Source organism: Exophiala oligosperma, assembly GCF_000835515.1.
Source record: "Exophiala oligosperma strain CBS 72588 unplaced genomic scaffold supercont1.5, whole genome shotgun sequence".
Classification (NCBI taxonomy): Eukaryota; Fungi; Ascomycota; class Eurotiomycetes; order Chaetothyriales; family Herpotrichiellaceae; genus Exophiala; species Exophiala oligosperma.
In genome coordinates, this window is record NW_015622822.1 from 2728252 (window position 1) to 2750363 (window position 22112).

Below are 22112 nucleotides of genomic sequence, written 5' to 3' on the forward strand. Positions count from 1 at the left end.
TGGCGCCGCAAAGGCATCGGCCGTGGGTTGTATTAGACATGACTCCTTAGGGAGATAGTGGGTATGATTTCTTTTGTTTGGGGGATTAGGTCTTGAGAGCGATGGGTAAAGACAGTAGTTCTAAAGAAGCCCGTTGACATTGTCTATTTTATATACTCCATATCGATTGCAAGTATCCAAAGGGCGGGAGGATTCTTGATGTTATTTCCGAGGAAATCAAAGACTTGGTTCCCAACTCCGTATGTGCCTTCAGCCTTGCGTATTTGTGCGGCCGCAGGCTGAATCGGACATTGGAAGTGTTCAAGGCTCCTAATGCCGACCACTCACCTTGTGTGAGTATAAGTATCCATATAACTACGCAACCAAACTCCATTCTTCTCTGGGTGAGTAGCCAACCAGGAGTAGTGACGGTTTTGGGACGGCCTTGAATTTCTGGGGTATTGAAACTGCACCGACTGTTGAACGTTTATCAAGGAGACTAGCTAGGCCTATGAGTGGGCTCGTAAGTTGTTTGATTAGTTTAGTTTGTTTCTTCCATCTATATCAAAGTAATAGTCATGGGTGGACAATCGTCAAAGTAATCCGTTACAAAGACTTGTCCAAAACCTATTCTCTTGTATGTTGGGAAAGGGTGAGCACGATCATCACTATCATCACCACCGTCACTACGGTGGCAGCGGTCATGGTCCTCGACACGTTCCAGAATGAGCATAGAATTGGTCGGGGGCAGACTCGGGCCAGGCCCAAACGGTTTCACAGCCACCTTGAGACAAGTGATGGTGTCGTCGGTGTCCAACCCTCGCTTCTCGTCCTCAAGGTGCCATCCGATCTGAGGTGCGGCACCGCTCATCCAGGCTGGGTACTCGAGGATATCGTTGTGCAGCAAGTCGGACGAGGGGATCTGTGCCAGTCGGCCAGAGACGGTGATGTTGACGCACTCGACGGGGCCGAAGGGGTCGGAGCCCATCAGGGACACTGACGAGTCCAGCAGGTGTATGGCGGACTCGAGAAAACCGTCGTCGCTCTGGACGAAGCCGTCGCTGCGGTCGTAGCTCACGGGCCCGTCCATGCTCGCCCACGACCAGGACGGGGCGCGGTACACTGGAGCCCTCGTGGCGCGCATGTCCATGGGCACCTGCCACGCGAGGCCAATGTGGAGACGGTGCGTCCACAGGCCGGCGAGGTAGTCAGAGCCCAGGATGCGATGGGCCCGTCTGGCCAGGCCCGCAATGGCCGCGAGCTTGTCCTCTACGAACGCAAGGTCTCGCCGCGAATAGTCCTCGACGATGCCGCACCACGAGAGCACATTGTACACGTCCGGAGAAGGTTTGCGGGGGAACGCGTTGGGACCTTGGCTTTCGAGCGAGACGTGGAACCGCCACCATTCGTCGTTGGGGTCGAATTCGTCGTCGGGCCGCCGTTCGCTCTCGTGCCTGAGGCAGCGCACGCACTCGAAAAAGACCTCGCCGCGACAGATGTGCAGGACTTGTCGCGAGATCTGGCGCTCCTGCAGACACCATGCTCGGCGGGCGACCGGCCCACGGCCAACGATCTCGTCAAACGGTGTCCCCGGGGCGCAGAAGTGTAGGGACCCCATCATCCCTGCCTCGTCGAGGCAGGGCAGGATGATACCTTCGCGCTGCAGCGGCGTTCGGACGACCACGAACCCATCTCGGCAATCTTGAGAGTCGCTGGCCGAGAGTGTGAGCGCCGCGTTGCCGTAGATCTCGCACATCTTGGACCCCTCCTCCAGCCAGTCGTTCTTGTTCCCCTGGAGGATGCACAAACAGTCGATCCAGAGATAGTGAAAGTCCAAGGCCACGGTACTGGCTACGGCATCCCTGAGTGTCTGAGGCATCTGGTCTATCTCAACCCACGGGTCCTGGTCTCGTTGGCATGCTTTGACATAGTCGAGCCACCGCCGATACTTGGCGCCCCAGCAATAACTCAGTGCGACGTAGTCGTGGTGGAAAGATGGCGATGTCCGAACGATTTGTGCCGTGCCTGTGGACTCGACGTTCCGTAGATCGAGTAGTCTTGACGGGTAGATCCTTGGTCGTGTGTTGGACGGGCGGCATTCGGGGTGTGTTGTCAAACAATGAGATCGCCACTGTCTGACTTTTCTGAGAACTTCCGAGTCAAGTGAGGTGGCGTTGAGTGGTTCACGAATCTGAACGCGTGATGTGGACAAAGGGTCTCCTGCAGATGTGTCAGTCGGCGAGTCTAGCTTTCCGGAAGTTGCCTGGTCAAGTGCTCGTACCAGGGTAGACGTAGACTGGGACTGCGACGTAGATGGGAAGCCGCTGCAAGAGGTCTGCAGTCAACTTTGATCGTGATGACTCGTTGTCGTCGTCGTCATCGTCGTCGTTGACCTCGTCGTGCCTCGTAAGAGGGCCACAAGCTATCGAGAGATGCGATTTTTGAGACGGGGTCTCTTGTAACTCCTGGCGGCGTTCGGGCAGAAATGAACCAAGGATATAGTGGGCGCTTATGGGTATCTTCAGTGGTCTCTGGTGGTCGGTACATAGTCGAACAATTTCCTCGACGATGCTCACTTCGATATTCGCATGCAGATGGTCCAAGAACAAGCGACAGAGCTCACATGCTTCAGCTGAATGTTCCAGCGAGATCCATTCGTCGTGCAGGTGGTGTCCACCTCTTTCGGACGCCGATGGCAGTGTGATGCTCTTGCAGGAAGTACAGAAGACCATTTTCGAGCGTCGAACATCCGACATTCACAAAAAGAGCAGACCTCACGGACGCATAGAGTAGTCTGGTCAGGCTGAAACGCCTTCACATATCTGCCAAGCCATGCAGGACTTGATAGAGCCCAATTGTTCGAGCTCTGCTTGGCCCCCGATCTTTGCAACAACTCACAGGAGGCCTCTCTGTTTGTTCTCAACCAACCGTGCTGAATTAGGTGTTCAGATCAGAAACAAACCCGAGCGAGGGTAGCGAACAAGGGAAAACTTGGATGGGGCGAAGGTGTAGTAGATAGTTCATTGTCATGCCATAGCCTCGAGACGAAAGGGGGAGGATCGTGCACTGCTCGCATTTGGCAAAAGTTCGCATTAAGAGCCTTGACATTGAGTGAACTTGCGGCAGTATTATGAGGCTATCAATAATTGAATGAAGTTCACAGCTCTTCCGCAGAGTCCAAATTGGAAGTTCAGAGGACTGAATTCCAAACCACTTAGCACTGCTCTACAAAAATCTTGAAGAAAGTCCTTGAGGTGTAGAAGGGGGGTTAGTATCTCTGATGCTGACAGTGGTCCAGAGCAGCTTGGTTACCTCCGTCCCTGGTGAGCAGTAAATCTTCTGGTACATATCACCACCACCATCATCATCGTTGTGAAAACCCGCGCGGTACTTGGGCCTGAATCGTTTCCTCAGTAATGCTCAGAAGGCATCTCGAACGGATGTGGCGAAGCGTTCAGGGTAGCAGAAGGAGCCTGGGAGGAAATAGGTCAGTGTCATTCACAGTTAAAGATTTTTCGTCACTTCTCTCACCGCGTCACTTCCCGCAGAATTGATCCAATTTTCGACATCAGGATTGGATTTCGTTGCACTGCTGACCTCGTGGGCTCCTCGTGGGGTCGTCCCGGTATATGATGTGTACTGAGATATCCGCTCCTGCTGGGACATGGGGTCTTGAGCATCTACTGATGCGGCCTTGCTCCGTTTGCGGCTGCGATAGAACAACAACGCCAGGCCTCCGACGATCAAGATCAAGCCCAAGACGCCGCCAACCACACCTCCTATGATCGCCCCAGTGTCACTACCACCCTTTGTGGAGCCTGAACCCCTGGCTCCCGTTGTGGTGGTCGCCGGGGATACTGGTGGGCTGCTCGTCGCGCGAGATGGCGGTGTCCTTGTTGTGACTGGATCACAGACAGCGGAAAGTTGATATCCGCCTCCTTGGTCGCTGAAATCGGTACGAATGGCGGGAGCCAATTGAAACTGGCTTCTGGCGTAGTCCACCATGAGATAGTTAAAAGTCAGGAAAGGAACTCCCCAGTCCCTCACGGACCCGGTGTTGTTTTGGGCTAGGATTTCTGCCACCATGAAGGTGTTGTTGATGACCGAGTATGTCCCGTTGACATAGCCTCTTGGGTAGACGAAAAGATCGGCAGCTGTGATCTGCGTTCGGTAGCCACCACGCAACGTGACGGTGAGGTTACCCACCGGCGGCTGAGCTGCGTCGTATGCCAGCGCACCAGGATCCAAAGTCAAAGATGCTCCCGTAGCATTTGCAAAGTTGGCGAACATATCCGGAGTGACCGTCAACCAGTTGACGTCAGGTTGCAGCGAGATCTGAAGAGTGTCCGAGGAGTTGGAGAAGATGTTGAAAGAGCCATTATCGGTGTCCCAACTGAGGCCGGTGACAATCGGACAGAGTGCGCAGTTCGGTTCGGATTGGAAAGTTGCAACAGTCTGGGGTTCAAACCGTGTCAAGTCCACGCCTCCGAGCACGAGCTCCCCAGGCACGCCGTAATCAATCGATCGGCTTCCCGGCCACAAAGACCAATATCGAGAGGGGCTCACGTTTTGGGCGACCGCGGCGTTGAGAAGGGTAGAGTTCCACCCGAGTGGAAGACTTCCTTGGCCACCTGGCAAGAACAATTAACAAAAAGTGCGCACGGTTGAAGCTCGCACGGGGAAAAACTCACCATAATCAAGCTGGTCCATGAAAGCTGGAAAGCCGTCGACTACCGCATTGCCGAAGGAGATGTCGTCGTTGAAGTAGATAAAGGAGAGATGCTTTGGGTTCGGTTCGGCTGTGCCGTTCCATTGGGCCTGGGTGACTTCGGTGTAGCTCGTAGATGCACCGGAGTCGAATAGACCACCGTATTGCCCAGCACAACTGTCGTCGTAGGATGGTGCACACGCCTGCTTGTTCACAACATACAGATCGTTGTCGTTGGCACTCGGCGTCAATGCCACAATCTGCTGCGGAGTACCAATCCCAATCCCAATCCCTCGAGTAAGGGTTTGGTCAATATTCACGCTTATATTTCCCCATTCCAGGAACATTGGGGCGGCTCCATTTGGACAGCTAGACATGGTGGACGAAATTTTGCAATGTCTGAGACAACAGATAAGTAGCTCGCAAGAATCTTTGAGTTGTGCAGAAGGCGAGTATGGGTCAAGGTATTGCCTGCCATCAATTAAATCTTGACGCTCTCTGGGATGTAGGATCAGGGAGAAGAAAACAAGAGACAAACGGGGAGCACGATCTGATGAGCATCTGATGTGGCCTGCTGCGACAGGACGGCCCTCTCTCTACGTCTGTCGCTAGTCTCCAGAGCTGAGGTTGAAAAGAGTTGATTCTTGCCATTCATGGAGAGACCTATAGTCCTCGTGTTCACCCCTTTGAGGGTGTCCGGGCGTGCATGCTGGGTTGAAAGTTGGGGGCCACAGAATAACTAGCGTTGCCGGGCTTGCATGGCCCTGTGTTTTACTTAGAAGGGCCGGATGGGGGCATGGACTGGACCCAAAAAGCACACAACTTCCTCAGACTGTTCAAAATTGCGGCTGAAATCATGCATCAAGGTCAGCGGCAAAGATAGTGTAGGTAGCCTGTAGCATTGGTGGCAGTTTAGTAGGGTTGTCAGGCCGAGCGCTCAGCTTTGCAGTATCTACCAGCCTCCAGGCCTGAGCGAGAAGGGCACTGATACAGTATGTCGTGGCCTGATTCAGGGCGACAAGATCGATAAATCGAGACCGCCATCACAAAAGTTTCCAGACAGAGAGATGTGATGATTCTCAACGTGAAAGCAGTCTTCGGATGGACCAAACTGCAGATCGCTTACTCTAGCCCAAACCAAGCTCGGCGCCACAATTTCCACTTTTGAAGCTGAAATGCGGAGAATGATCCAAATTTGCCAATGAGAAGAAGCAAACGCAAACTATATTTTATTAACTCGCTTGCAAAAGGACCTCGCACAGAAGGGCAGTCCATTGATGCTGGGGCCCCACGACCCTCCCCAGGCAGCCGGACAGACTGTTCTGGGGCTACGAAGTCGAATCGCACTTACATGAGGTAACAAGCCTGATACCGAGCGATTTTGGGGGGAGAATAGCTGAAAACATGCAGTACAACACTTACTATCCGCGTCGTTGCTGGGACATTGGACGCCATAGACCGTGTTTGAGGGGCCAGAGGCTGGCCATTTTGGATCATGCCTGGAAAGGATTGCCGGCAGACAGTTTATCGAGACCAGGTGGCCGTTGTTTTCAGCATTAGGCGACTGATTCGGGACGACTCCCGCTTTCTCAGCGACAACCGAAGACGTTGATCTCCTTGTATTTTGTGACTTCCTACCCGGACGTGGCGTTCCAATACTCGATAGTTTCATGCATGAGCTCGAACTTATTACACAGGCCGAGTCCGCCTCAGCAGATTGGGCGCGGAACCGACCCTACCTTCTGTCTATCAGACGACGCGTTACCGGACGATTTTCACAGGACAACGGCTTGGACACCGGCACATGACAAATTTTCAACCGGGCAAGGGAAGAAGTTGCGCCAGCCACTGCAGCAAGATGCACTGGTGATCTAGCCCTTACTTTGACTGAAGTCTTCTTCAAGATAGACCATCTCTAGGCTGACTGATCAGCCCAGGAGCCAGAAGGCCCGGGAGATGAACTCGCTCATTGCGGGGTCACAGTGTCTTTTTCAGCTTGGGTGGATGAAGACGGGGCCTTCGGCGGGATGGGTAGAGAGGTACAGTCTGGTCGCAGTGAGCTGGTATGCCCCAGGTACTATGTTGGTCGGTCTCGAGGGTGTGTCGGATCAGGTATAAAACAGGCCCAGGCTGTTGGGTTCCTTGATGGTTCATTTCAAGTCGAAGGACAGAGTGAAACCTCCTCCCTTTGAGCCAATATGCTTCCTCCACTCATCCTTCTTGCAGTATGTCTGATTGATTATATCTCTGCACTTCCTCCAACCTTGCACAAGAGAGCTTCTTCGTATGTTGCACTCCCATTCAGCACAAAGCGAACATCGAGCGTGCAAAAGCGAGACTCTGATGCACTCTCGGCCTTTGACTCACCCCTTGAAAGGGCAAGCTCCCTATACTATATCGAGGTCGGCATCGGCACGCCTCCGCAGATGATCGACCTGGTACTCGACACTGGAAGTAGTGTGATATGGGCATATTCGGCCGGGGTGGCTTCCTCATGCTCCGAATGCGGATCCGCTTACTGTCAGTCCTCCTGTCCTTGGTTGATATGCACGACTGACAAAGGTCATACAGATGATCCGTCTGAATCCCAAACGGCCATCGACAGGGAAGACCTTGGAGTACTCAATATCAGCTATGGTTCGACAAACGGAGTCAGTGGTTTCTATGTATCGGACACCTTGACAACTCAAGATACATCCGCCCAAGACATCGTCATTGGTGTCGCCACTCATGCTGCCAAGGGTGACCCTCAAGGCGGCATCATGGGCATTGGTCTTCCCCAGAACGAACCTTCATACTTGGGTTATGGTATCGAATATCCCGGCTACATTGACCAGCTCAAGGCGCAAGGCCTCATTGGCGTTCGTGCCTATAGTGTATACCTAAACGCCATCTCGGCCACGGCTGGCATGGTCATTTTCGGCGGCTACGACAGTTCCAAGTGGCTGGGCGATCTTGTTGGCTTCCCTCTCATTGAACCGAGCCCTGATAGGCAGTTCGATCTGGATGTCGCTGCACCGACCATCTCTCTATCTTTGAACGGCCAGACATGGGAGATCCCCCCAAGCACAGTCCCCTATACTGTCACGTTGGACACTGGGACCCCCATATCTAGGCTTCCCCAAACGCAAGTAGCCGCCATTGCTGCTGCCCTTGGCGCGAGTGTGAGTACTCCTTGTCTTATATCCTATCTCTTCCACGTCACTTACTCGGAGTCATAGTTGTCCACCTCCGATTCCGAGGTGTATACGTACGTGCTGGATTGTGGATTGGCCTCCTCCGCAGGTGGCCTGTCCTTTACCTTCGCGGATGTATCTGGTTCTGTCACCATCACCGTCCCCTATTCTGAGCTCATCATGGACGGTTCATCTGCGGGCCAATGCATGCTGGGTATGTGGGGGGAGCCTGACGACACGGAAAATGGGAATTTTATCTTGGGCGATACGTTCCTCCGTTCCGCCTACGTGCTCTACAACTTTGACGACATGACAGTGAGTTTGGCACAGGCAAATTGGAATAGTGACTGCGAGGACTGTATCCAACCTCTATGATCATTTGTAAACTCAGAGCATGGGAAGAGAAAACCGAAGGAAGAGCCTGAGACGGGTTCTACCAGATACAACTAAATAGTTGACAAGTCAGAATTACATACAGTCATAACAAGTTGAGAAATGCGACGCTGAGTTAGAGAATGGAGGACTCAAAATTGGTCAGCCTGATACCAGGTGTTTCCTAGGCTACATTGACCGGTCGCACAATGCGAGTCGTGAGGTGATGATACATCTATCAATGAAAATGGCCAAGTCAAGGACTAGAAAATAGATACAGAGAAGGGCTGCGCGAGTAGAAGAGTTGACGCTAAGCCCAATTGGGTCACGACGCCGAGTGCGTGACGCAGTCGGATTGAAGCTCGAGGTGTGCACAAGTCAACGTCTGAACGTGTACTATCTACCTGGGCGACCCAGCATGGCGATGGCCTTTAACTGGACAAGTCGCAGCTTTGGACGCCGTTTCCTTCCTCGAAACCGTCAATTCAGTAGGAGTGTCTTTACGAAAGATCAGATCAAGACTGCTGAACTCCAGAAAACACCTCATACACCTAACCAGATCGTGACTGAGGTTCCACATTCGACAGAATCCTCTGTGATTGATGTACCTAGCCCCCTATGGTATCATCGACTGGGCCCAGTCAAGGATTTCTTCTCGTGGTTCAGTCGCATGCAGCGAAGACGGCCGTTGGCAACGACCTTGGCGACCTCTCTGACAACATATCTGACTGGGGATCTGTTGGCCCAAGAAATTGGAGGAGAACGATATGATGGCAGTCGAACTTTACGAATGCTCGCAGTCGGAGGTCTCGCGTCGATCCCAGGATATAGATGGTAGGCGTGATATATCTCTCGATACTGAAAGCAAAACATACTGATCCTGTTGGGCAAAGGTTCCTCTTCCTCGGCAGCCACTTCAACTATGCCTCAAAATGGGCTTCCATCAGTGTCAAAGTACTCATCCAGCAGTTCCTGTTCGCGCCCGTCTTCAACACATACTTCTTTGGAATGCAAGCTGCCTTGACAGGACAGCAGCCGTCGGTCATTATTCATCGTGTCGTTTCAGCAGTGCCAGAGAGTGTGGTGAGCTCGGCCAAGTTCTGGCCATTGGTGACTGCATTGAATTTCACCCTTATCCCTGCACATTTGCGATTCGCCTTCTCGGCAGTCTTTGCAGTCGTATGGCAGACTTATCTTTCCTTCTTGAACCGTCGCGAAGAAAAGATTGGTCCGACAGGTAGTCTCGCGGACCAAGCGAGACAGAAATTGTTAGAGGATGCGCCATCAGCTTCGGTAGTCGATGTCCTTGACGGGATTGATTCTGGAAAGGATGATTGATGTTGTTGTCTGTCTTGCAGGGTGTCAAGGCAGATTTCAGGTCTTGATATTGGTTGGGGTGTTGCGAAAACCTTCCAAGTCATCGATCCTTTTAGTAGGGTTGGATAGTATTATGCTCCAAGAAGGCGTCGAGCTGCTCTTCGAGAGATGCCAAGGTATTCTGCCATCTCTGATGTTTTACACATATCTGCTGCTGATGCTTCTCATCCAGCCGCGGAGCCGACGAGCTGAGTCGCGCGAAGTCTTCGGTGAGCTGCTTGACCTCTCGAACCAGCTGCTCATTGCATTCCTGAAGTTCACGTCTGATGTCCTCGAGTCTGTCTTGCACTTGAGACAACATTTGACCGAGAGTGTATCTGGTAGTGAGCGAATCAGCGACCAAGTCGCCACGAATAAAAGGGATATGTCAAAAAGTCAGATATGAGAAGGACGTGAGTGCAAGTTTAGTACCAGGAAAAGGGCGAAGTCATGCCTTCCACGCGTCCAGTGAGTGACAAGTACTTTGGTTGGAGGAAAGGTCGCACAAGAGCACCTCCGGATGGTTTTGATGCAAGCATTACCCCTTGAGAAGCGGCAAGTGAAGCAACTTCACCGACGCATTCCACTAGCGTACAACAATAGAGGTACTGGCGCTACTACGGTCTCATGTCTCGAGCTTAGATCCATCATCGCGACCTTGGTCCCAAAGACCCGACTGTGAAAACGAAGGGATGCTCCTGAAACAAATTAACCAGATATCCGTACTACCAGAAATAATAAAGTGAGATGCAAAGAGAAGCGGAAGCGGAAGCGAGGCCCATGAGGCTGACTGGCAAGTTTGACGAGGCTGCACAGTACCTGAAGAGGGCCTAGAACTCTTGTCATTGGACTTAAGACCACGCCTAAACCCGCGAGAGGAGCCGCCTAATAATTAGACTTATTAGGTAAGTTTGACAAGCACCTGGCTGCCCTCAGGTACCTCAGGTACGAGTCCTGAGGCTGTGAGGTTCCCACTGCTCCCCGCACTTTTCTCACTGCAAGGCTCTGCCACTATTTCCATCTTTCCACCAGTTCTTTCTTAAAACTCCCGCCATACCATCCGTCACGCACTCCCTTCGACGAACGAACACGCACCTCGGAACTCGTCCACAATCTCCATACCATCGAAACCTTTTCCAACTCCATCTTGCTGTTCATCTATCCACCGAATCACGAACACCCCCAAACAAATCGTCAAAGATGGAAAATCACACTGCACCCAGCGACCCCAAAGACCCAGCGGCCTTCCTCTCCTCCATTATCGGGGTCCCTGTGACGGTCAAGCTGAACTCTGGACTGGTGTACAAGGGTGAATTGCAGTCTGTAGATGGGTACATGAACATTGCTCTGGAAAAATGCGCCGAATACGTGAATGGACAATTACGGAGAAACTACGGTGATGCTTTCGTGAGAGGAAACAATGGTGAGTGTCTCCCTCCTCTCCTGGGGGTCTTTACGGCTGAGGACACTTGGGCCAAAGCCAGAGGGGATCGAGGAATTCCCAATTGTGGAAAAGCGCGGGAAAAAAAAGCTGACGAGATTTCGACGTATAGTGCTATATATTTCGAGCGACTGAGTTTTCGAGTCAACGCATGCGACAGGACATCAACTCGAGAAGAAACTTTGGGGGTGTGCGGCTGCCGTGTACTCGGACTGGGGGATGCGCCCTAGAATGAAGATCAAATGCAATCTCAAGACTCCATGCCTGGCCGAGGAGTGTGCAGTGGAGTGGCCATCAAAGCGGTCATCAGAGCGGTTCGATGACAATTACACACATGACATTGCTCAACGAGAACTTGAGTATGCAGACAAGCCAACGGGGATATTTGGACGAGTTTGCAGACGGGTCGATCGAGCATTCCAGCAGAAGATTCGGCGCCTGGGTTGCGCTTGGAGAAGAAATTATTCCAGAGCAGTATTACTCTCGTCAAACATTCTCGCGCATCTTCTCGCGTATCAAATCAAACAAACCCAACCGTCCCAAATCTACAATTTCCGGATCCGTGTTTCTCATCGTCGAGAGTCTATGGGGTATATATACTGTTTGCGCGCTTTGGCAGATGACTGCAATTTGTCGAGCTTTGTAATTAAGACTTTCTGGACTCGGTCGCTATAGCGGTCGCTCTAGCTCCGTACTGCCGTAAAGCATTACCAGACATGGTCCCATCATTGGATATGCTTTATCACACTTTACGACCATTGCGCCTTTTGAACCAAACCAACTCCTTCCTCCAGCTTTCCAATTCAGACGGCGACCTCACTCCATGAACCGGATCACGTTCTCATCGCGTTGAAACAATATGTTTGTTCTTGACTCGATTGGATTTATGTATTTCATACCTATTGTTGCAGTCCTATGTGCGTGCGCATGTCGACATCCAGTGCGGGCTGGTTCGGTGTGATATGGTACCTGATTTTTTTGGCCACGTGTGTTAAAGGAAGAATGCCCTCTATGAATGTACGGAGGAGGCCATCTTCTCTCTCTCTTTCTGTCCATTCATTCATTCATCTCCCCAGTTGTTCCAGAAGCCTTTCCCGCCACAACTGCTGACAGAATCCTTTCCGCCACTCGCCTCGGGGCCGAACCCGTCGGCGTACGTCCCGGGGATGTCGATCATCCCCGCGGTGACCATGGTGACGCTGGTGTTGTACATGCCCCCGTTGACCAGCATGACCTTGGTCTCGTCCGGCATGACGGTCAGACTGCGACTGTAGCCGACGCCGTGGGTGGTGTCGACGGTGAACCAGGCGTCCGGGTCACCGTACTCGGTGTTCATGAAGACCTGGGAGTAGGAGCCGTCGCTGACGACGAGTGTCCCTTTGCCGGTGGGGCCGACGGGGGTCCAGACCACGTAAGGGCTCGAGCTGGGGATCAGGCCGTCGGTCGACGAGCGAAGGAGGTGCTCCTCGGCGGCGCCAAAGTATTCGGGGTCCGGGGACATGCGGTAGTGGACCGCATAGGGTGAGTTGGTGGGGAGGCCGTCGGTCGAGAACCCCAGTTCGTAGGTGAAGATGTACATGCCGTTGCCCATCTTGGCCATGGTGGTCATGCCGGGTCGCTGCGTGTAGTTGGCCTCGGCCGCGTCGTCCATCACGGGCCCCCAGGACTTGAGGTCGGGAGAGGACTGGTGGGCGAGTTTCTGCCCGTGGGCCGGGTCGCGTTGGTCCGAGTAGGCGTCCATCACCCACGGCGGGTCGTGGCTGACCGGGGACATGAGCAGGAAGGGCTCCCAGATGGGGGTGGCGCCGTTGGTGGTGTTGGCAGGGCCGCCCTGGGCGACTTGAGAGACGAATTCCCACGTGTACCTTTCGAATGTTTGCCAGTGTCAGTGCTGTGTGTACCTAGATGTATTCTCAATGGGGGGGGGGGGGGGGAAAGGGCAAGGCGCACTCCATGGGTACTGGCCGTGCCGTGCTTCCACCAAGGCGGGAAAAGGGGGCTCAAACAACTCACCCTTTGTCTCTAGAGGCATAGACGTAAATGTTGGTGGATGACATGTCATTGGGCTGACCCATGCCCGTGAACAAGACGGTCCCGGCCGGGTAGTCACCCACGTCTATGGGCAACTCGAGGAAGTCAGGCTGGGCCAGGAAGCCTTGGCTGAAGTCGTGGCCCGTATCTTCTTGGGTGAAGTAGATCTTTGAGATCTCTTCCCACGACTGGCCCTGGTCGTGAGACGCAAAGACCGGATAGTAACGTTCTCCGTCGGGCGTGAGTGTGAATGTCGTCAGGAGGACATTGTCGGTCTCGCAGTTTTGGTTCAACAGGACGACCCGAGCGTAGCTCGTGCTGCGACGCTCCCAGTCATCCGGCGCCACGAAGATGGTGACGTTGTCAAAGTTGGGAGTCGACGATGAAGATCCTCCACCACCCCATCCTCCTGGGTTACCCCATGGTACGGCCGCTGCCAACGGGAGCAGTGACAACAGAGTAGAGCCGAGCATGCTGGATGGATGATCGGGAGCCTTTTCCTTACCTGACGTGAATCATTTCGAAGTTGTTACAGGTTCGCCGTAGCTGGGGGCATCTTATATATTCCCCAGCTCATGGTCCGCCGTTCCTTTTTCGGTGTACACCCGGTCGCTTTGGAACAGGATAAATTGCCCAACGTCACATGGACTTTGAGAGCTATGAAAGTCCGTGTAGTTCTCGAAGGTAGACCTTTGCGATATTTGCCGTCGGTCACACTCCGCGTCGCAATGTTATGGTCGTCGAGAATAGATATTAGCCTGATTTGAGGGCGGTAAACAACTTTGCAACAAATATGGGTGAATTGGAGATGTATGGACGATCCAAGTATGCTTCCGGCAAGGTCGCAATCACTGGTGTTCGGACGGCGTTACCTCCTCCCTATCTTTCCCTCCACATTTTGTATCGTCTGGGGTACCCATCGACTGGAGAGAGTGTTTGTGGCAGGAAAAGTTCGCCATTGGAGGCCGGCGAACTCGGCATCTAAACGATGAACCGTATGTAATTCACACATAGTCCATTGAACGTCTCCGGCTAAATTGGTATGCGAGCTCGGCACAAAATCATGGCGGCTGGTAACATGTGTTGACCGGGAGTAAATAGTGTGGCGTAGAGTGGCCTGCTTGAAGGAATATCAGGAGACCCAGAGGCTAAGTAGTCAGTAACGAGGAGAACACGTTTCAAATTGTTGTATCTACTTTCCTGAGGGGGACACAAGAGGGGTGGACGAGGTAGATTGGTAAGATTATGAGATATCAATGAGAACATGCTTCGAAAGCCATCCGTTCATGAGAGAGTTGGCGCGTTGAAGCTGGCAGTTTTGCCTCGTTATGCGGATAGCCCGAGGTCGGGGATCAAACAATGCGGCTCAACGAAATGGAAATGACCGCACGGGCAGAAAGCCAAGACAAAACTTCCTCCTACTGTACTCGGTCGACAACGGGGATTTGTTTCCTCACGCCTACCCTTCTTGGGAAGTTGTAAGTTGGTTCACTGGGGGGGCATATCCGTCGTATAATATGAATATGTCTGGCGGGACTGAGCGAATACTGCCGGAGACTAAATACCATCGAGGAGGTGCGGGAGTTTTTGACAGCGGCAGCAAAGGGATACGAGACTGCGTGTGAATTTTGCCGTGATTCTGAAAAGGCACCATTTGATCACAATGTCGTTCGGGAAGTAGCCGAGGCCGATATGGTGCTCCCGCTTGATCTTTGAGGACTTTGTTCTACGTAAATAGCTACGGTGGCAGTTTCGCAAGAAGATACGGACTACTACTTACCGTCTATGCGTGGCGAGTACTCATCCCGACCAAGGTACCTCCCGGGCGATACCAACATATCTGGGAGCATCATATCAGGACAGTGGTTTCGTTATGAGCGCTAACTGCACAAGTACAAGATGGAAGCAGGAACACAGGTGCCTACCTACCTACCTACCTGGTACCTGAGTATGAAGGAACTTGACCAATTGCCATTCTCTTCCATTCTTCACCCAAGCCGGCTCACACAATCAGTCTTTCAACATGTCCTCCAAGGCACTCCAAGGCTTGGTCTCCTAAAGGGGCGTGGGATCTTACCATTAAACCATGAAGTGTGTTGACCGACTTCTTTGTTTTGGTTGCAAAGAATATGGGTTCGTGCTCAGAAGGCAAAGATCCTGTCATCAATAATGCTCGCGATCTGTAGACAACTTCATGGTTGATCTTTATCTGCAGATCCGACGCAAGGGAGTCAGTTGTCTGCCATCCAAGGATCATGACACATCTTTCTCGTGATCGCGAAGACTGGGCTTCATAGCCTTCGTTGATCGAACCGACCATCATTCGTAGATCCCGATGACGAATTTCCATCATCTTTTCTTGTGTCTTGTGTGCCGACGATCTCCTCGCGATCCAGCCTCATTTTCTGCAGTGCTTCAGATCGAAGATCGCATCGTCATACATGACGCAGCTGACGTAGTCAGGATCCATGGAAAGGGACTTTTGCAAGTATAGACGATCATGGACCACAATCTGCAAACTTGATGGCACCCAGCTACGAGTATGTGTTACGAGGACGTACAATTGCAATGTCGAGCTTCTTCAGCAAAGTGTGAAACTGACGTTTCAGACCGAGTGGGCTGCTGGGTACCTACCTAGTTATCATATTGCCGACAGTCAAGGAAAATATTACCAGGGGAGATCCAGAGAAAGTCTGCATTCTTTTTGATCGAGGTATTGGCTGTCTCAATTGAAGATTTAGATGTTGAGTAAGTGCATCTTAAACATCCGTGGCATGCTGCACGTCTATGTTCAAATGATCCCCTGTACAAGATCACGAATCAGGTTTTGTTCGCGAGGGTTTTCGATTGACTCGTCGTACTGTACCCCGCATTGAGAATCGCGAACGCAAGGAAAAAAAAGTTGTCGTGGCGGCGACGGTCATACATATAAGTGGAAAACATACACACAGCATAGTGCTAGTATTAGAAGGTGTCCAGTCCGGTGCTTGTTGAACAGTCCCAAGTGCCTACCTCACCAGCAATATGGTGTTGCAAGCGATCCTATACGAACCCGCATCGACATCCTCCCCTCCCTCCCTTCGCATCCTCGATCAACTTCTCTTGCCGCATAGAACGACTTACGAACAAGTCTCGACCTGCGAGGAGGCCCATGCTGCCATCAAGCAAATGAAGGTGCGGGGTGCGCCAGCCATCGCTATTGTGGCTGCGCTGGCCCTCGCTGTTGAGATTGGGGCGATGGTCGTGGCGAAGAAACTGTCCGATGCCGCCGAAGTTGTCAAGGAGAGGTTGAACCAGCGCTTAGAGTACTTGAAGACAAGTAGACCGACAGCCGTCAACCTGGGAGATGCAGTAGGGAAATTGAAGATTGTTGCCAAAACAGCTGCTTTACAACCAGAAGCCACATCTGATTCTGTAGCGCAAGCTTACATCGCGGCTGCCGAGCGCATGCTGATTGACGATGTGTCTGACAACAAGGCGATAGGCGAGCACGGTGCTAGGTGGATAGAACAAAACACAACAGTAGGGCGAAGAAGGAAGCAGGACAAGGGTCAAGAGCTAAAGGTTTTAACACACTGCAACACAGGGTAAGAAACGAAGCGTGAAGGACGACGTTGATCCCCATTACTGATAATGTTCAGGTCTTTGGCAACCGCTGGATATGGTACCGCTCTCGGCGTGATAAGATCTTTAAGAGCAGCTGATATGCTGAGTCGGGCTTATTGCACGGAAACCCGGCCATATAATCAGGGTTCTCGATTGACTGCGTATGAACTTGTCCACGACCACATACCGGCAACTCTGATTACAGATTCAATGGCTTGCGCCTTGTTGGCGAAAGAGGGAGATTGTCTCGCTGCCATTGTTGTCGGTGCTGACCGAGTTGCAGCCAATGGCGACACTGCGAATAAGATTGGAACGCATTCCCTCGCAGTACTTGCCCGTCACCATGGTGTCAAGTTCCTCGTCGCTGCTCCAAGAACTACCATTGATCTCGGTACGGCGTCTGGTCAGGACATCACTATAGAAGAAAGAGCGCCCGAAGAAGTGACCAGGATCAAAGGACCGAAGATTAACCCAGATGGAAGGATACTGGTCGATGAGGATGCAGAAGTCATCAGTACGGCTGCCGACGGCATTGATGTCTGGAATCCGGCTTTCGATGTCACACCGGCAGACCTCATCGACGGAGTCATCACCGAGGTCGGTGTGGTGGTCAAGGTGGAGGGCCGTTTCGAATTTGGTTCCCTATTCCAGAAATCGTGATCAGTAGCCAGTTACAGCGATCTTCCTGCGCCTCCATAATGGAGACCGTTGTTCAATAATCTGTTTCCAATCGTACCGGCTAATCGGGATGCTTGGCACGGGATGCGTTACGAGTACGCTCGTAATCTGTCTTCGCGATGCCGGATAAGCAAATAAGGATGGGTAGGTGAGGGAAAAAGGCATGCTAAGCGAGGTCCGATTTGCCCAGAACAAGCAGTTTTGTTTCGGAATCTCCCGGTGTGGCCCCATCATTTCTGGGCCGCTGAGTCCGAGGCCTGACCAGGCTGGCGGGAGCCTGTTTCGATACTTGCCAGCAGCTCCTCGATGCGACTCTCAATGCCGTCGAGTTTGGCTTCCAGGGCGGATGCTGTCCTCTCGCCACTAATTACCGTGATTAATTCCCTTGAATCGATGCGGAGACTCATCGTTGATCTTACTGTGCGAGTTCCTGAAATGCCTATAGAACCCAGTGCGAGGATAACGGTCAGTGGACAGTCCAAGCCGGCATTAATAAACAGGATTTTTGCTTACTCTGGCCATTTCGCTATTCAGTAGTTGCGGATTGTCATTCTCACGGACCTCTTCTGATTGGCTGCTGGGGGGTTGGTTGTCGGGTTTCTGTTGGGCCATCTCAAAGTTAACTCTTGGTCAGTCTTGGACGTCCTGAAGTGGGAAGTGCAGAGCGTGAAATGAAAGCGTATAGTACGAGTACTCGTATGAGCTGGGAGAAATCGGAGGCAGGGTCCAAGATCGGCGTAAGGGGTGTATGTGTGCAGGGAGGGGGGAAGGTCTAAGCTGGTGGATGGAAGAGGCAGGTCGATGAAGTTGGGTCGTCCAGGTAAAGTTGACGCCAGAAGAGGGTTCGAAAAGCAGCAGCATACGATCGCCCCGGCTGTTCCAATCTGGCTTAGCCTGCAAGAGCGCTGCTCACGAATAATACGAGGAATTCCCTGCGCTCGTATCAAAATGCAGTCATCTTCCGATCATCGATTGCTTGTGCTTGACCGGCATCGTCCGAGTACCATCGGGGGTGTCATCTTACACCTTAACGGGCCCGAACCCCTACAGTCTGGCATTCTGAATGAAATTTTTTTTATTCATCAGCATGGACTCGGCCAGCAACATCTATCTCGACACCTGCTTCCCGATCCGGCTGGGGCTCCGTGTCGGTGACTTATACTTTTTCATACATCATACCGCATCAATGCCCTGCTAGTGTCGGACTGACCAAACCTTATGCATTGCTCGGACCCTGTAGGATTCGAAGAATCCTTTTTTCAGCCCAAGAGATTTTTGTCCTGACCGGGAAGACATTTCGGGTAATGACCCGCCTGAAGTCATTAAGAAGGAAAACAAGGATATTCCCCATGGATGCAATTACAATTGTTGTGTTCAAAGTATTCCGAAGTATGAGACTTATAGGATGGCGAGGGGATACTCCTACTCGACTTTCTTCGACTCGACCGGCGGATCTGACAAGGTGGTGGACTGCATGAGTGGGAAGCGAGGGACTAAGCACAGAAGGAAAAGTGGACAATGTTACGAGTATCACGCAAGACAGACTTTATTTGTAGGCAAGTAGCAAGTTAGCATCATTTTGTAGACGCAGGCAATGTCGATCGCCAGCCCGAACAGGAGTTGGAGAAACTATCGTGAATCGATGGCGTGGCCGCCCGTCATGCTTGGTTGAAGTCGTTGCAAGGCCAAGTTTGCCTGAGGCGGGAATTGCTCCCAGTAACCAAGGCTGTGTCTTTAGTACCGCCGTCATTACCCTACGCACTGCAACTGACTGATAGGATCTCTCCAAGATCATTGAAAAGGAAAAGAAGAGACTTACGTACACTGTTCACCAAAAACCTGGGGCTGCTTTCATAAGCTTATCTAGATGGATGCCACCACGGCTTTCCTATTCCGATGTTAAAAGCCATAGCCTCGCGGCTAAAGCACGATCGGACCGGATGCCGATGCCATATACGGAGTCGACGTTGCGAGTATACGCTGATTCGAGATAATTCTACTCTTGCCATGGTTACGGGAGAGCAAGTTTCCAGAGATTCGGAATAGGCAAATGCCATCGGAGTCTTGATGGCGGAATCGTAAACTTTGATCTGATCCATCGACTTTACCGTATAGCAGGTATTGTGTCGGAATGGCACCGGCGGGCCCTCCTGAGAAGGTTGTCCGTCTTGGATATGTTAGGGTGGATGCAACAGCATTTTCCGTGAAGAGCAAAAAAGTTGTTGGCGAGGATGACCCATCGTTCGGCACCGACTGGACACCTCAAGTGGGATCCCTGGTGTCGCGACCCCCATACCCGTAGCCATGGAAGTACATTGTAGAGGAGAGAGAGATGGTGGAAGCTCGAGAGAAGCAGCTACGGGAGTGGGTTGGATCCGCTCCAACCTGCCTGGTGCGCAGGATCGAGTATTAGCAGAGAGATCTCAGTTTCCTGAAGAGTTGTGTCCTATTCCAAGACTTCACCGGGATCGCAGTCTTGTGCGGCAATCGACGTCAGAGGTGGATGCACAAATCTTCCGCACTCGTGGCCAGGAGGAAGCTAGTCAGTTTGTGGTTAGGTCTCTTGGCCGCAACACCTTCGCTCAATTTTACACTCACCCAAAAGAGGCACCAGATGGTCTTTTCACGCCAGATCGACCGGTTAACGGTTGCCCTCAGTCATGCCATTTTCATGAAGCTCACGACACCATTGCAACGCTTTGGTATACGGGAGTCCGAGAACGATTGCCCTGTAGTTGCGCAGAGTGGGCTAGTCTCTCAATTTCCGAGACAGCTCGTTCGAGTAATAGTGTTGTCGTCGCTGCTGAGCCTAAGCTCAAACTAGCTGCCTCCTAGAGGATTATTCTACTGTGAAGTATGTGATTGCACTCGGTAGACAGCACCAAGACTTCGGCTGAAGATCAGGCTTACTGCTAGAGGTACAAGTGCAAGTATCCAGCAAGGCATGGGCCATGGTGAACGTGTGGAACGACATTTCAGGGTCCAACTAGATCCCATTTTCCCTTCCCTCGGAATTGAATTTATTGACCCGGTCAGACCCTTGGTGTTGTATGGAGTATGGATAGGTGTTACGAATACTATGAGATGTAGCATTTCCACTTTGTACGGGTGATTGTTTGATGCTGCTTGCTGCTATGGTTGGATTGATGCGATGAAACTGCTGCTTGACCTGCCGTATGTCGGGTTGCTACTTTTCGGGGGATCAAGGAGCATATGTAAGATACTGTAGGTACATATATTTCCGCAATGTCTCTTCACTGGGCGTTGACCCCTGTGCTACGCGTCCCGCCCTCGGTATCCTGGTTGGCTGTGAGGAGGAGAGGAAAGTAACAAATCCATCTACGCAGGTACTCGTAACATTCGCGGAAAGGCAAAAGAGCCCGCTCCACCGAGCGTCTGCCAACTAATAAAGTGGGATGGTTTCCAGGATACAGCGGGCTTTGAGCGGCGTATTGGGGACCACCGGGGACTGGAACAAGATCCAACTCTGTGGTGTGCCCTGCATGGTTTGGTCGAGCGTGGATACGGTCGCTGTGCATGTTATTCCGTGAGAGAAGATCGAGTCAGGTTGAGAGCGAGAGTGTTCTCTGTGTACAGAAAACAACAAACAACCCACAGTGCCTCGCTAAGGTGAAAAAAGGCGGGTGACGGCACGTCAGACCGAAAGGCGAAGCTCCTTGCATCATGCGAAGTAGCTGAGAATTAGCTTCCCATTCTCCACGCTCTCGTACAGCTGACATTTGGCTTCTTTTCCCTTTGGCAACTTCATACACACCTTGGGTTTTCTCATGAACAGCCTATAGTCTTTTGCTAGCCGGCCTTTCCTCGCCTCTTTTTTCATTCTTTCAATACACAGGCGCTTGTCGCCATTTTTCCCTTCTTGTCTCTTGCTGCACGGGGCCTAGGTTGGCGGGGGAGTTTTTTTGCATCTCTATTTGTGGCCAACTGATCGCCACTTCAACCAAGAAACAACCCCCCTGATCGCGTGGTCTCACGATCGTATCGCACCGATAAGCCGTCTGATTGCCAGTTTAGATCTGGCTGTCCCATTTAGGAGCTCTGAAGTCTACCTTTTCGAGGGTACAACACCGTCGTATCAATCCAACTTTTCGTCTCCGGGCATTCCCAGTCCACCCTCTTATTCGCTGTCCCCCACCACCCCTTCCTTCTACTCTCATGGGTGTCTGAGAGGACCCTTGCGGACCCTGACGAACTTCGGACTGGATCTTTCATCACTAGTCGGCGATACAGATCGAGCTGCGGCGCGACCTTAAAGATACCTAAACGGCAGCTTACCATCCAACACCCATCAGAATCCCAAGGCTTCTATCCATCAAGCCATTTGGTATCATTGCTCTGCTAAATTTCCCATATCTGGAATTTAGTACACAAAATTTTATCCTGTGGCTAGCGCCCTATATTGCCAAGGCCGACATAGCATCCGCCGGGCTTCGATACCCCAAATCCACTCATTGTTACTCGATGCTGCCACGACAGAAGGTCTAGACCACTTCACTCCCATTTAGTGTTGTTTCCACATGCAACACAGAGCAAAGCCAGTCACAACTCACCGAACTGCTTGCACGGCAGATCCTCCGGACTGAACAACAAGATACACCCTGGCGGTAGCTATTTACTATCGATGAGTCCACCAGCACGCTTGAATGACAGATCTTGCGCCCTATCTCGAGCGCTTAGGCCTTGAGCAATACCTCGATGCATTCCTGAGTGAGGGGTTTGACACTTGGGAAACTTTGACCGATAT

At 52.0% G+C, this 22112-nt stretch overlaps 6 protein-coding genes across 6 annotated transcripts; 4 read left to right on the forward strand and 2 right to left on the reverse strand.

The window, feature by feature from the left end:
• Nucleotides 1–3483: 3483 nt before the first annotated feature.
• Nucleotides 3484–5064, reverse strand: PV06_06290 (uncharacterized protein; the record flags this gene model as incomplete). Its single annotated transcript, XM_016407389.1, has 2 exons — nucleotides 3484–4610; nucleotides 4671–5064. 2 exons carry the CDS (start codon nucleotides 5062–5064, stop codon nucleotides 3484–3486), a joined length of 1521 nt encoding a protein of 506 aa, XP_016262993.1.
• A 3573-nt stretch (nucleotides 5065–8637) lies between these two features.
• PV06_06291 (uncharacterized protein) lies at nucleotides 8638–10323 on the forward strand. Its single transcript, XM_016407390.1, has 2 exons — nucleotides 8638–9069; nucleotides 9129–10323. Exons 1-2 carry the CDS (start codon nucleotides 8654–8656, stop codon nucleotides 9571–9573), a joined length of 861 nt encoding a protein of 286 aa, XP_016262994.1. The 5' UTR covers nucleotides 8638–8653; the 3' UTR covers nucleotides 9574–10323.
• A 468-nt stretch (nucleotides 10324–10791) lies between these two features.
• Nucleotides 10792–11262, forward strand: PV06_06292 (U6 snRNA-associated Sm-like protein LSm6; the record flags this gene model as incomplete). The annotated part of the gene is made up of 1 exon (XM_016407391.1): nucleotides 10792–11262. The coding sequence occupies one exon, from the start codon at nucleotides 10792–10794 to the stop codon at nucleotides 11260–11262; it is 471 nt and encodes a 156-aa protein (XP_016262995.1).
• PV06_06293 (uncharacterized protein) lies at nucleotides 11252–11707 on the forward strand (the record flags this gene model as incomplete). Its single annotated transcript, XM_016407392.1, has 1 exon — nucleotides 11252–11707. The coding sequence occupies one exon, from the start codon at nucleotides 11252–11254 to the stop codon at nucleotides 11705–11707; it is 456 nt and encodes a 151-aa protein (XP_016262996.1).
• Nucleotides 11708–12092: 385 nt separating this feature from the next.
• On the reverse strand, nucleotides 12093–13536 carry PV06_06294 (uncharacterized protein; the record flags this gene model as incomplete). The annotated part of the gene is made up of 2 exons (XM_016407393.1): nucleotides 12093–12897; nucleotides 13046–13536. 2 exons carry the CDS (start codon nucleotides 13534–13536, stop codon nucleotides 12093–12095), a joined length of 1296 nt encoding a protein of 431 aa, XP_016262997.1.
• Nucleotides 13537–16087: 2551 nt separating this feature from the next.
• Nucleotides 16088–17329, forward strand: PV06_06295 (S-methyl-5-thioribose-1-phosphate isomerase; the record flags this gene model as incomplete). Its single annotated transcript, XM_016407394.1, has 2 exons — nucleotides 16088–16650; nucleotides 16705–17329. The coding sequence occupies 2 exons, from the start codon at nucleotides 16088–16090 to the stop codon at nucleotides 17327–17329; spliced, it is 1188 nt and encodes a 395-aa protein (XP_016262998.1).
• Between the last annotated feature and the right edge of the window lie 4783 nt (nucleotides 17330–22112).